At 34.9% G+C, this 13,726-nt stretch overlaps 1 protein-coding gene across 3 annotated transcripts in view; it reads left to right on the top strand.

The window, feature by feature from the left end:
• The window catches only part of TNFRSF19 (TNF receptor superfamily member 19), a 57,986-nt gene that overhangs the window by 19,099 nt on the left and 25,161 nt on the right, over positions 1-13,726 (top strand). For all 3 annotated transcript variants that reach the window (XM_032680384.1, XM_032680383.1, XM_032680385.1), the window contains 2 exons: positions 4,612-4,790; positions 7,381-7,466. In XM_032680384.1, the coding sequence (XP_032536275.1) occupies positions 4,612-4,790; positions 7,381-7,466 (265 nt within the window). The remainder of the gene's footprint in view (positions 1-4,611; positions 4,791-7,380; positions 7,467-13,726) is intronic.

Raw genomic sequence — 13,726 nt, 5'->3', positions numbered from 1 at the left:
CAGCATTATTTAATTTATCATTCATTTAATAGGAAGCAAAGCATCATGTAGTCAAGCAAGTGATTTAATATCTTTCATTCTTTAAGTGGCTTCAATTTGCCAGTGCATGAATAGTGATTGGCGTGGCTTGGTAGCAAGAGCCTTTTGTCCTGTCTTATATGTGTTTCTGAATTAAATCAAACCTTATATATGATTCAAATCTATACAAATCACAGTTAATGCAGAAAAAAGAAATCATTTGGATTTCAGCCTTTTTCTTGAAAATGTTCAAGTACAGAAATGAGAGTCCTTCGGATCCTTTCACCTTTCATTTGCTTTTTAAAAAAACAAAAGTTGGGTAACTCTATGGCTTCCTTGTCTTTTTAATATTTATATGTATGTATATATTTGTATATATGTAAAAGCAATCCATATCTCAGCTTCATCAAGCTTATATTGCAACTCAGAATTTATATTGACAATATATGACAAGGAAGGAAGAAAAAGCAAGAGATGAAAGGGAGAGTGCTTTAAACCAGCATTGCCATCACATAAGTAATGATAAATATTGTCACCAAGAGACAGCTGCTGTACAGAGAACCAGTGGGACAGAGGCAGCTTGATGGCTGCTAAGGCAGGGCTATGTATCACAGGTTGCTTCCTTGCACCAGGTATATGATGAAGAAAGAAGAGACCTGCATGTTGTCTCAGAAAAAGGAATTGTGAATTAAACAGGGAGGTACTGTTGGAAACTACTCCTGAATGTAACAATCCTCGTGCACCTCTGTAACGTGAGAGGTGGTGTACCATGATTGACATGTCCCAGTGGAGTTACCGAGAGCATCTGCAACCATGTTTAGTAGTCACTCTAACTTTTAACAATCAGCAAGAGAGCTGCTCGTGAGGAAGCCCTGCCGTATCTCAGCTCAGGAGAGGCTAACGCATGTTTCTGGGGAAGTCCCATGGAAACTCAGTGAGCTTCCTGTAGACATGTTGAATCTTACTCACTGAGAATGAAACTTTTCTGACCCTAACCTTGCAGTTTACCACAGCAGTTAAGTCTGACATGTTTGCAGCAAACTGTTGCAGCCTGTCCTGCTCAGAGACCTCTGCAGACAGATACAGCTCTTTATTGGATTGTAGATGAGGTTGATCCACAGCCTGTGGTATTTCAGGAAGCTAAAACCCCATGCTATTTAACAAGGCCATGTACTCAAAGGTATTAGTAAAGACTTCATTTCCCAGCACCAGTGTAGTGCCGCAACCTGTTACGTGACCTGACATCAGTTAGAAGTGTCTTAATGCCTGGAAGACTTTTTCTTGAATACCCAAATATTCTTCTAATCATCATGGCCTAAATAGAACTTTCTGTGCTCTGTTGTCAAGGGACTTACGTAGGTTGTGGATAATCAGTGAAACTAGAAACAAATTCTAAAATGTGCTTGCAGATTATGATCTTAATGGTGCCTGAAAGCATTTTTTTAATGAAATATGAGGTTATTTTAATTGAAAGAATGTTTAAAATCTAATTTACTGTTCATTTACTTTCTCTGTTGGATTCAACTTTTAGGGGAAAACCATACCACTTAACTCCATTACCTTTTGTAGTCTGCTATACTTTTGGTTGTTCTGTCTGAATCAGTGTTTGGATAGTATCTACTGAAAGAAAATTTTAACAGTGCCATGGTAGTACTTTGAGGTGTCTGTATTATTCTATGCTTTCAGTATTTTTAGCTTGGAACTAAATTATGCAGTTAGTTAACTACCTTGCTACAGATTCCTAGGTGTCCTTGACCAGTCACCCCACTCGATACTTGAAGTTTGTTTCTGAGAAAAATTGTTCTGGAGATACATATGTTAAAGATAATGAGATGTCACAATACTCTGATAGTGAAAGCTCTATAGGTGTTGAGAAACTAGAGGTCCATTTGAATTTTGAAGATTTTTTTTTTTTAATTAATTTTAATGGCAGTTTTCTAAATTAGTGTTTCGCATCTCCTGACCTGTGCTATGTGTCATTTGAGAGAGAAATTTTTCATTAATGTTACCTGGTACCATTGAAAAGTGAAAGTGGAAAGGGGAGAGCATGCTAAGTGTTCTTCACAGAAAGCTTCACAATACAAAGACAGCATATATTTATGTGCTTTTTTTTCTGGCACAAAAATAAAAAAGTGGTTTTTTGAAATCTAGGTAATTGATGTTACAGGTTTTATTTCTCTTTTCTGCAGTCCTGAGGTGAACTGCACAGGAGATGAGCTCTTTTAAAAATATGAGTGGGAGGATAGAAGGGGTGAGGGGAGTTGGGAACTATTCAGATCTCATCAGCCATACTTGACAGCTTTGTAAACAGAGCACTGAAAAAAATGGTGCACATCAGTTTTGCACATGTACTGATAAAAGATGAACAGTCAGTTGTTTGTATCTTTGCTGGACTGCTAAATTATAAAGTCCAAGATTTCAAAGAGTTTGAATCCATCATCTAAATCATATCCTTCAGTTTGGGGAATGTGGTTAATTATGAATACAGATCTGTTTGAAGTTCTGCCTGGTTTACAAGCTTAAATATTTATTTGCACCTGCCAGGCAGTTAACTACCTCAAATATTATGTGAACATAAAAAGCACATACATAAGTTTTAGTTGTTATGGATTGTATCTGAAGAATTCCTGGCAAGGACTTGGAAGCCGTCTTTGAAAAGATTGTAAATTCGTTGGGCAGAAGATTTCTTTATATTTCATCCACCATTTTTATAGCTTTTAAGTAAACCATTCCATGATATAAAGGACCACTCAGATGTGTCCATACATCCAGCTATAGCAAAGCAGATCTGATCTAGAAACAATTTACTCAAGCTTTGGTAGTTTGGGCCAGAGAGTGAAGGAATTTAATTCTGACTTTCATTTCCTGCTTGGTTTTGATCAGAAGCTTCAAAGGTAGTCTGGAAAGGAAAACTTATAATTAAGTTAATTTAAGCCTTATATTTGAAAGTTTGCTAGGAACTTGGGAGGGACTGATTCCAAGCGATTTATCAAAAGATCCGAATATACATCGTTTGATTGAGTAATAAACTACATTTCAGCTAAAGAAAGCAAACCAAAAATTAAAACTTGTTATGTTTCTGGGTCTAGAGACAGAGGAGGAAGACTATTTTTAGTGTCCATTTGTAGTTGCTTTCATAGAATTGTTTGCTTTCTGTGTACTTGAGGACTTGTTCTTCATAGGAGTGTAAAGTTATTCTTAACATAAAAGAAAGTAGAAAATTCTTAGATGTCCAGTAAAATGCATCCGAAGTTGTGTATCGCTACTTGATCATTTCAGTGTAGAAGCACTATAAAATACATATTGGTCAACTCCCTCACAGAGCTTGCCCCATAGATGCTTTCTCAATGCAAAACCTTGGAGAATCCTGTGTGTTTCTAAGGTTCAAAGCTTTTTTACTGCAGCAGATTGGGTTAGGTCAGTGACTTAGGGAAAAATTGTTTATATGTATGAAACACGCGTATGTTGTGGTGGAAACTGGTGGAAACCTTCTCTTAAGTTGCCCAAGTTGAAGATTTCCTGCAGTTTCCCCACTGGGAAAATTCCCTATTCTTCTAATGAAACCACATACTGGAGAACAAGGTCCCCATGTTGTGCCTTTCCCACCTACTCCCTCCCCAGTAAGTCCTTTCCAGCAATTTGTTGCATTCCTCTTGCTGTTTTCCAGTGTGACACTAATGCATCAAATCTTAACTCCAAAGTACTGAAAAAAATTATTTTGATATTTGGATGATAAAAGAGAATAGCAACTCTTAGTAATTTGATAACTCTTAAGAAGTAGATTGATAGTTCTTCATAGTCAGTTCACAGAATTCAGTCCCCAGACTATTACGTATTGTTAAGTGTTTTTCTTTGCAGCTTGTCAGTGGTATTAGGTGTTCTTTTGCAAATGAATGGAAATAATTTCTTTAAACAGCTAAATCTGAGATAAATAACCAACCATAACAGTATTCCTTGTGTAGTAAAATATCATGCAGATCTGCAGAGCTGTTGAACTTTTCCAGCAGTTTAAGAACTGTTAGGACTGGAGCAGATCGAGTTTCTGAAATTCTTAGTGGCTAAGCAACGTTTCATGCCTAGCTGATGGTCATTAACTAGCTCTGGTTTATTTGGTAACAGAAATTCTAAGCCTTTGAAGATCAGTGCACTCTCTTTGGCAATTAACTTTGTTCACCTTAGCTATGAACCTTAATATCAAAGTGCTTCTTTGCTGTTTTTGTAACGAAGTGCCTTTATATTTCACTTGTCCCAGTTTCTGCACTTTCACATGACTGACCTAATTAAAAAACAGACAGCTCAATAATTCTACCATAAGCTAGTAATAATGAAACTGTGGGAGTCCTTGAAGCCCTTTATCATTCAAATACACAGTGGTTTCATGAATAAAGTGGATGACTAAGTATTACTTATAGAAGTAAGGGAGATTATTAGCAGTGGAAAACACATTTGAACTTGCTGAAAGGATGGCTTTTGTCTCAAGAAAGACCTACTCTCAGTAATAATTACGCTAGGTCTTCATTTTATCCCAGCATTTTCTTCTTGTTCAGGCTTTCTGTGACTGAATAGCTTGCTATTGCTTGTTAATCCCTACAGGAATGCGGCTTTGGATATGGGGAGGATGCACAGTGCATGACATGCAGGCCAAACAGATTCAAGGAGGACTGGGGCTTTCAGAAGTGCAAGCCTTGTCTGGATTGTGCGTTAGTTAACCGGTTTCAGAAGGCCAACTGTTCTGCCACCAGCAATGCACTATGTGGAGAGTGTTTACCAGGGTAAGCCCATTTCTGAAGATGAGACTTGAAGAAATTCAAAACTAATTTGCATTAAAATTGCTTGTTCATGTTTTCCGGACAAGTGATTGTATCCTTTGTGTACGTGTGAAGGTCCTAGGTTCTAATCTTGGCCTTGACAACAATTTACTGTATTATCTTAATTTCAGAATTGCAATCTTAATTATCTCATCCATAAAAATGGTTGGATAATTACCTACTTTGTCTATGAGAGTATTGTCTATGCAGCATCCTAGCAAAATACATCAAAACATTGTGTTACTGGTGTCTTACTTCATTGTTATAAAGAATTAAATATTTGTAAACATACACAATTACTTTCTTGAAAACTGATCACACTATTTACTTGGGTTTTTTCCCCTCCTTAGGTCAATGCTTAATAATTCTCATGTACAAATGTTCTTAGGTCAAAAACAGTGGCTGTGGTTTATGTGCCTGAATTTCCTACACCATGTTGATAAATTCGTAGAGCATGATCCTGGCTGAATTTGTTGTCCAGTCATCCCAGATCTCTGTTGCTAATCTCTGTTTGTAGTATTATATTTTAAGATCTCTAAAAGACTATTCTTTACATTGTGGCCAAGTTCTGATATTACAAAGGCCTGCCATGAATTTGTAAAAAGGCATTTCTGATGCTTTTATGAATTACTGACTGGTCGTTTAATTGATGGGAGTAGTTTATGAGAACTGATTTGCAATGATAACAGCCTTTGTATTTTCAGGGTATATATTTCAGACATGCTTAAAAGTTCATATATTTGTTTCATGTATATATCTCAGCTCTTTTATTTAATTATTTATTAAATACTAGCTATCATACCTGAACAGTCTTGAAGCTCCTTCTGTTATTCTTTCTTAAGCCAGAAGTGAGGTCTTTTCGTTTAAAATCACTTAGTAATGTTTTGGTAGCTAATGTTAGTTTAAGTCACTGTATAAGAAGGTGCAGCCCCAGGCATTAGATGTTACTCACAACCACTTTTGATACTACTTGCAACCACATGATGGATTGATTTATGCTTTTATTGCATATTAATATACATGTATGGTAGGGCTTACTTGGCTGTCAGCAGGGAGAAGATTTTCTTCTTTTGTAAACAATGTAAGATAAATTTTGGAAGATGAGAAAGGAACAAAAAAAAAGCCACAGTAAAACATGAATTAAGGGCAAATCTAAACTGCAGGACCTGGGAATGCTTCTCAATATTCTGGTCTAGAATGCATTCTAGATATGTGTGTTGAATGTGTATTAAAATGAGAGCTGTTTCCACAACCTGCATTTACTTGCAGCAAAGTTGGAAACATGAGGAGGGAGAGAGTCATTCATGGCAAGGGTAGTCACAGGTCATTTAGTCTGGGCATTTTGGGTAACAGAAGTGTAGACACACCACCACTCATCCTTCAAGTTTAGATGCTGCCTAAGCAAACGGAAGATAGAGCTAGCCAAACCAAATGGTGTAGCTAATGTTTTACCTCTCACCAATCATATTTATTTCTGGTTTGCATGGGTTTTCAACATGCCATTCCCTATTGTTCACTTTCAAAACACTATAAGTGAGCATGTCAGCTAAAAACAAATATTAACACATTTCATTCATAGCAAAAGACCTTCAGTCTTGTAGCCTATGGGTCTGTTTCTGTTCACATTGTTAAAGCATGGGTTTCTTGAGCAGTTGGAAAGCTATTTGCTTTAGCTGATACAGACTTCATACTTTAATGGCATTTGCAATGTTAGTAATATAACATCACTAGAGTTAGAGTTAGTACCTTTTATTTAATGTGCCACTACCTCTACAGAAACAATCTATGTACTTATCTTGAACAGGCCACAGCTGCTGATTCTGCCTTAGAACTAGTGACTGGTTGAAAGACAGACAGACCTACTCTAGATAAGTTCTTTAGAGGATACTTACAGATACTTAGAGATTTGAAGTACCACACTCTTTAAGTTTCGGTTTTTTATTTGCTGCTACTCTTGTTCCCTGCTTTAGGAGTGTAGGGTTTTGCCAATCACTGTAGTCAGTAAGCTCTTCAAACATAAACTCAGTAATAAAGTTCTTGGAGGGTCTTTAGAATAAAATGTCGCTGACATCTGATCCATTATATATTGCTAATGGTGATAATTACCTTATAATATCTTGTTTATTTTTGGAGAATTATATAGATTAAATAGTTCCCTTTTATTTTTAGATGTGTAAGTAAGCTTTCATAAGGTAAGTTTCTTCATACATGTCATGTAGGTTTTAGTCTATGTGGAAAACGGGATATTGATTTCTGTCTGAAATCTCCAAAGTTGTCTATTTCTTCTGTAAACATAAAATTATAGTTACTATGCATTTGGACTAACAGAGTTAGATTTTTCCTGAGTTTACTTTAGATCTGCTGTTGCACCATTAATTAGTATCTACTGTGTTTTGTTTACTTTTATTTTCTTCTATTTCCTAATAATTTGCACAGATTGACAAAATTTGCAAGTATAGAAGATTTTGTTAAAACACCTGATTAATTTTGTGAGTTAAAAATAACTGGTTTTGATTAACTGTTTGGGGTTTTTTTTCATTCTTTTGTCTTTTAGATTTTATAGGAAGACTAAGCTTGGAGGCTTTCAAGACATGGAATGTGTTCCTTGTGGTGATCCTCCTCCTCCCTATGAGCCTCACTGTAAGTGGTGGTTTTGCTTTAGAGTGTTTTCTCTTTTAACTTCAAAGCCTGGGAAAGAAGATAGTCACAGTTATGAATTCTTTTAAAAATTCATTTTTTGTTAGGAAATGACTTTGTTAAACCATTTTAACAGATCCAGTACTATCATTGAGAAGTTCCCTGAAATGACCAGTCACTTGTGGAATAAACTTTCCTGTCATATCAGGGAGTCTTGATTCCACTTCTGATGTTGTCATATTAATTTTTTAATTTCTGTTTTAATGCCAAAAGAAAGGCAATTGTCCTGGACCCTCTGCCTACTATGAGGTAGGCCTCAACAACTATGAGTCCTTTCCTGAACACCCTAGAAGGGTAGTTTGTTGGTATCTTTAAAAATAACCTTTCTACCAAGGTTACAATGAGAGAGAACAATATAGATAAATATCTTTATACTGCTATATACCTGAAGAAGTGATTGGCTTCTCTATTTGTTTTTTGCCAATGAGAGAATTAGAATCTCTTCAAAGGTGAGAACCTCTTTATTCTGCAACAGAAGCCTTGTTGCTACTTCTCCTAAGACTGTTGATGGTCTACATCCCATCAAGTGTATAATTCAATGAAAAGAGTGACTTGTACTTTTTGCATTTATTGCTGTCTATAATATGAAAAATAAATATGATTCAACATAATCATGTGGAAAACTTTGGCTTTACTTGTTTATTTCTGTAACTGAGAACTTATGTTTTAGGAGTTTCTTCCCGTATTTCAAACAGAAACAGTTGTTTATAGAAAGAATTAAATTGTCATGTCCTTAAATACTTCATGCTACTTTAAAAAAGACATACTGTTTCTTATAAATATATTAATTTTTTTTAAATTGTACAAAATTAAAATTGAACCAAGAATATAGAATGTGTGTTAAAATCATACTTTTCAATAGTTTTATATTGTATTAACTTCAATGAAATAAGGATACTTCAGGATTTCATATATTGCTTAGTCTTTTTTGAATGAGCCAAATTTCCTTCTTTTACTTCCATTCTAGTTTTGGTGCCTTTTGGGTGACAAACCTATAAACCCTGATTTTTCAGATAGAATCTTTAATAAAAATTAAATTATTCTGAATCTCGGGTATATAATGAAATCCTCTCAAACCCTAAGAGAAATTGACAGGAAACCACATGTATAAAAACTTGTACTATTAAAGATTGCAACATTCAAAACCAGTAAATCAGATTGCTGTAAAAAGATTAAGTCAAGTAAGTTCCAATGTTTTCAGCAGTAACTCCTGCCCATGTACAGCACAAGCCTTGAAATTAAATTAAAAAATGTTCAACTATTTTTGAAGTGTAGACAACATGATCTCTTAAAAATGTTTAGAAAGTATGTTCTTCCTATCAAACACTGTCAGATTTGATGCCAAGAATGAAATGCTGATCTTGACTTACTGGAGCAAATCACTTCAAATTTGATGAGTTGCAGAAGGTATTTCTAGACAGACTTTGAACCCAAACAGACCATTTCATGTATACATGTATTTTAATTCCTTCAGTTGGGCAAATTAGATATTATCCCCTTCATCTGTTTTCACTCTTTTTATCTACAAATAAAGTTGGTGAAATCTAAAGTGCAACAGTTTTTCATCTTGTCTAGGATCTCTAATTCATAAATTCGTTTTATACATTTTTTTTCTCTTTTCTTGTTTGTTCCCTTCTTCTAAGAAAGTATGTTCTTCAAACATGAATTCTGCTCTCTGGCACAATAGAAGACAGGGAAGAAGAAATTACCTCCCTTATTATTCTAATTTGGCTGTAATTAGTGACTCGTGTCTATTTCATATTTTTCAAAATCACAAATTATTATTTTTTAACAGTGATGAAAGAACAGTTATCAAGTTTTTTAAAATAACTCAGAATTGTTTAGTTTATAGTGACTTGGCTTCTGTAATTGAGCCTAAGCTTGGATCCTAAACTGAACCCTTAGGAAGCCATTACTAATCTTAATAGGCAACAGGAACCCCATGGAGAAGAGCATTTTCTCTGGCACAAGCTGCAATGGTAAATCCAGATAAGAGATGTTTTTGTGCCCTACTCTCATGGATGTGACAAAACCGTTGACTAAGTAACAGAAGTGGTAACAGTGAAGTTGTGAGAATTGGCAAGTATTTCTAGCTTTTACAAGTTTGAAATCATTAAAATGTTTGTTATTTGCATACTAACCACTCATTAAAATCCTAAATAACCGAAATCCTACCATGAAGTACAGTTACGATATGTCACTGTGGTTTTCAGAAAGCTTTTTTTCAGAATTTGTGTATTGGTTTTCAGGCCTCAGTTTTGGAGAGTGTACATGCCTTTCTCAGAACAGCCTAGGAAGTTTTTTCTACAATAGAGCTAAGTGAACTGAAATCCTTTTGAGTTTTACTTAACATCAGATAGGGGAAAATTTAAGACCAAGACAAAAACATGATTCTATAAGGAAGTATAAATAATGGTGTGCGAAGGCAAACCTTTCCCACCTAATGCTGAAAATTTTGGTAGTTTATTTCAATAATGAATATATTTTGATAGTTAAGACTGTACTACTTGAAGTTAAATGGAGACAGATCATTAGTGTGTGGGACAAGTTCTCAATGATCAGAGAACTAAGTTCTAATTCTCTGCCTTCTTATCCTTCTCTCTTTCCACTGCGAAACAGAAAGTCAAATATTAGTGTAGCTAACTCTCGTATTACAGATGAAAAGGAAAAGTTTAAATGTCCCATTTCAATGAATTAATTATCCTGCAAGGTGTGTGGCAATCTCTTGTTTGCTTTAGAACATTACCATAAAGGCACAAAAGCTCACAGCCCCCTGCCTGGACTACAGGTTCATGTTAGAGCTGAGACATGGATCGAGTTCTTTCTAGTAGCAGTTGATTATTACCTGGTTAGCTATAAATCTAAATACTTGCTTTTATCTTCTTTCAGTAGACATTTTAAAACAGATCTGGTTTAAATATTTACTCATGAAAAAATGAGTTTGTGAATTGCTAGAGGCAAAGTTGAAAGGATTCTATAATGAACAAGTAAAGAGAGTATTAGAGGCCAGGAGAATTGTTATCACCTTTGTGTTAACTTTAAAGGGGACACAATGACTTATGTGTGTTTTTAGGATGTCAGAAAATGAAATACACAATGATATAGTTATATTTTAATTTACTTAGTTCAGGTAAACAAACTGTAAATACCAATCCTATGTACAGGGGCAGCATCTAAACATTAGAAATGAAAGCATGTTTGTAAAATTACTATTTATGTTCACTTTGTAAACAGAAGACATTTTTTTGACTTGAAGACATTTTTTTCTCCACTGAATGACAGAAAAGGATTCCTTTGAATTGGGAATTAGAGTGAAAACCCAATCAATCAAAGGTGTAATTTCTGGAATAGAGGGTACCGTAGACTGTCCAAAAGTGGTGAAACAGTGATGTAGATATGGTTCAATGATTCTTTTTTCTCAGAGTTCACTCTCCTGTCTGCTCAGGACTCTTAAGTAAGCTAGATGGTGATTCTCTCTGATAGAAAAAGACTCAAAATAACATCCTTTTAAAGGTTATTTTTAAATCTAATGAGTTTGTTAACCTCAGAACACTTGTGGTGGCACAAGTTAAGGAGAGATGAGGGAATAGTTCAAGTAAGGAGCAGAAGATTTTCCAAAAATTACCATTGTTTTCTTAGAACAAGCATTATGTTTTCAGCTAGTCTGTCTTAGCAAACAAACAAAAAACCATTAGAAACCATACTCCTTATCGTCTTTTGGCCATAAGAAGATGGCGGATTAAAATTAAGGTAATAGAATTTTTTTATCAGGTTGGCTATGCCAGCTGTTCTTACAAGTGGTTACTGTTGTATTGTTCAATTCAAAATGCAGAAAAGCACCAGAATCCCAAGAATACTTTAGTCTCTGGACAGGCTTTCTACTAAGCCAAAGAGCCTTGACATTGAACTTTTTGAAATGTATTAAAAAAACAATTCCTAGAACTTCCTTTCTGGACCAATCTCCGGTCAGTGGCGTTCCTGTGTTATGTGCAAATTCAGTGTAGAATTTGACTGTACAAACAGTTAAATTGGAATAAATTGCAAGAATCAAGGAAGTGAGGAAATTAACACCTAGGCACCAAGAGAGGGTTTTATAGCCAAACTGCCACTTAAACAACAGACTTGTCCTTTTTTTTTTTTTTTTCTAATATAACTTTTTAAACCATAAAAAATTGCACAGGTTGTCCAGCCAAAATCATTCTTCCTTCTCCAGGACTACTGCTTGTCTTCATGACATAGAGCAAAGAGCATGGGAAGCTGAGAGGGGACAGGATGGGGGAGGGATACCATTCTGTGAAGCTTGGGAAACTAGTTTCTACGTGTTCCAGGAAATAAACACATTCTTTGCTTCAATGAAGCAGAAATGTTTTGTTGAATAAGTCACAACAGTGGAAATATCTGCAGTTTGATTGTAACATTATGTGTGTTTGAAATAACCCGGCACTTGGGTCCAAAGTTGCTGCTTTTTTGCCATGAACGGTATTTTCAGATATTGATTTCAGTTTCAATTATAAAGAGTACCTCAAACTAAAAAAATGAGCAGCTTTTTACTAAGATGAGGAATAGAAGTAAAGACTGTGGCTTGTTGAGATAAAATACATAAAGAAGATCATAGTAAAAACATTGCATTTTCATGTGAGGCATCCATATCTTACCTACTTTAATTTTGTTGAATTCCTTTGACACTTTGACTGCCTTCACTAAGATTGATCACAAAGCTCCCTTTACAGTTTTCTCCTGTAGATTTTTTATTAATTAGTTTCTATATGGTTACACTGTTTTGTTTTTTCTGAGAATTAAATATAAGTATCCTAAACTGGAGCTGAGTCTTACTCTTCAAATCTACAAGGTATGTTGTTTCACTAATGAATGTTGCTATTTAAGGGATAAAATCTGGTGGTATTTCCTTCTTCCTGGTGGTAAAAGAAGCTAGTGTAGGAAAAGTTAGGATTGTGTATAAATCTACTTCTTTATATTTACAGGATTAGAATCTGTGACTTTGTAAACTTTCATGTGAGTGTAATGGGTATTGGGGATATGCAAGGACTATACTTCAGAACAGAGAAGATAAAAAGCTAGAAATCGCAGTCTGCAGGGTTATAACATATATTGTTTTGTAAGGGGGAGCTGGAAGCTTGCTGGCTACGTGTGTATTCTGTAAAATACTTTCACCAGTGGTAAAAGAGAAAAAAATCCCACTGTCTCAGCTTTGTTGGAGCTTTTTGTATTATTTCATTAAACAAAAAATATAGCATTTTAACTTGAGAGTAATTTTTGGATGACATTCAATTCCACATTAGTTCCACTGTTTACATAGTGGAATTTTAATTTATTTGTATCACTTTCTTCTTTCTGTTTACAGAATTTTATGATTTGAAAGCTGTCAGACTCCAGATAATGTTTTTCTAGCAATTAAGTTTTTCTGTAATTTTTATTTGGTTGCTTTGTACAGTAAACTTTGTATTGCTAATGCAATGTGCATATGAGGCAACTGGCAGCTGACAGTATGTAACAAATGAAACTATTCTTAATTACTTCGTTCTATTCCGACATATATATATATGTCCATCTTATCTCAGTATTTGTTCTGATTTGGGGATACATCACAGCATCTCTCATAATCCTCTTTGCCATGTTGGACACTGTGATAGAAAGCAGCTGGAATATTGTATAAACCTTTCACAGAAGTCATAAGGAGTGACAGCTAATTTAAGTACAGATAACAGCATCATGAGCTTATAAATATCAATACTGTTTTATTACAGAGATGTTAGCTTCCCGTTATTTCAACACTGAAATGTACACTTTTGTAAAAACGTAATAAGTCAGTCTGATATGTTCCATATGTGACCTGATGGCAGAGTAACTCAAGAAGTCTGAAACAAATTTGACTAGGTGCTTCAGCGAGATGAGAATTGCTATTAATGTCTTATAAAGTTTTATTACAATTTTATTTCTTTCACTCATCATAGGTCAAAGAGTGTTAACCTAGAAAATCTAAATGTTTTCAATTCCTTGTCCTTAATTATTGTGATGCTTCTGACCCATTGGGGGTCATGTATAACTTAGAGACAAACAGCTCCTTTTTTTCCTGTTCTGAATTTGCTTTACATGTTGGGTTCCCCTTTGAAAACAAAAAGTTGAAAACAAAGAGAGGGCAGAATTTTCCTTATTTTAATTACAGAGATGTTGCCACTAGAATG

The sequence above is a fragment of the Chiroxiphia lanceolata genome, chromosome 2, assembly GCF_009829145.1.
Source record: "Chiroxiphia lanceolata isolate bChiLan1 chromosome 2, bChiLan1.pri, whole genome shotgun sequence".
Lineage (NCBI taxonomy): Eukaryota > Metazoa > Chordata > Aves > Passeriformes > Pipridae > Chiroxiphia > Chiroxiphia lanceolata.
Note: the sequence above shows the minus strand (reverse complement) of the source record. Positions and strands in the feature narration are given on the sequence as shown.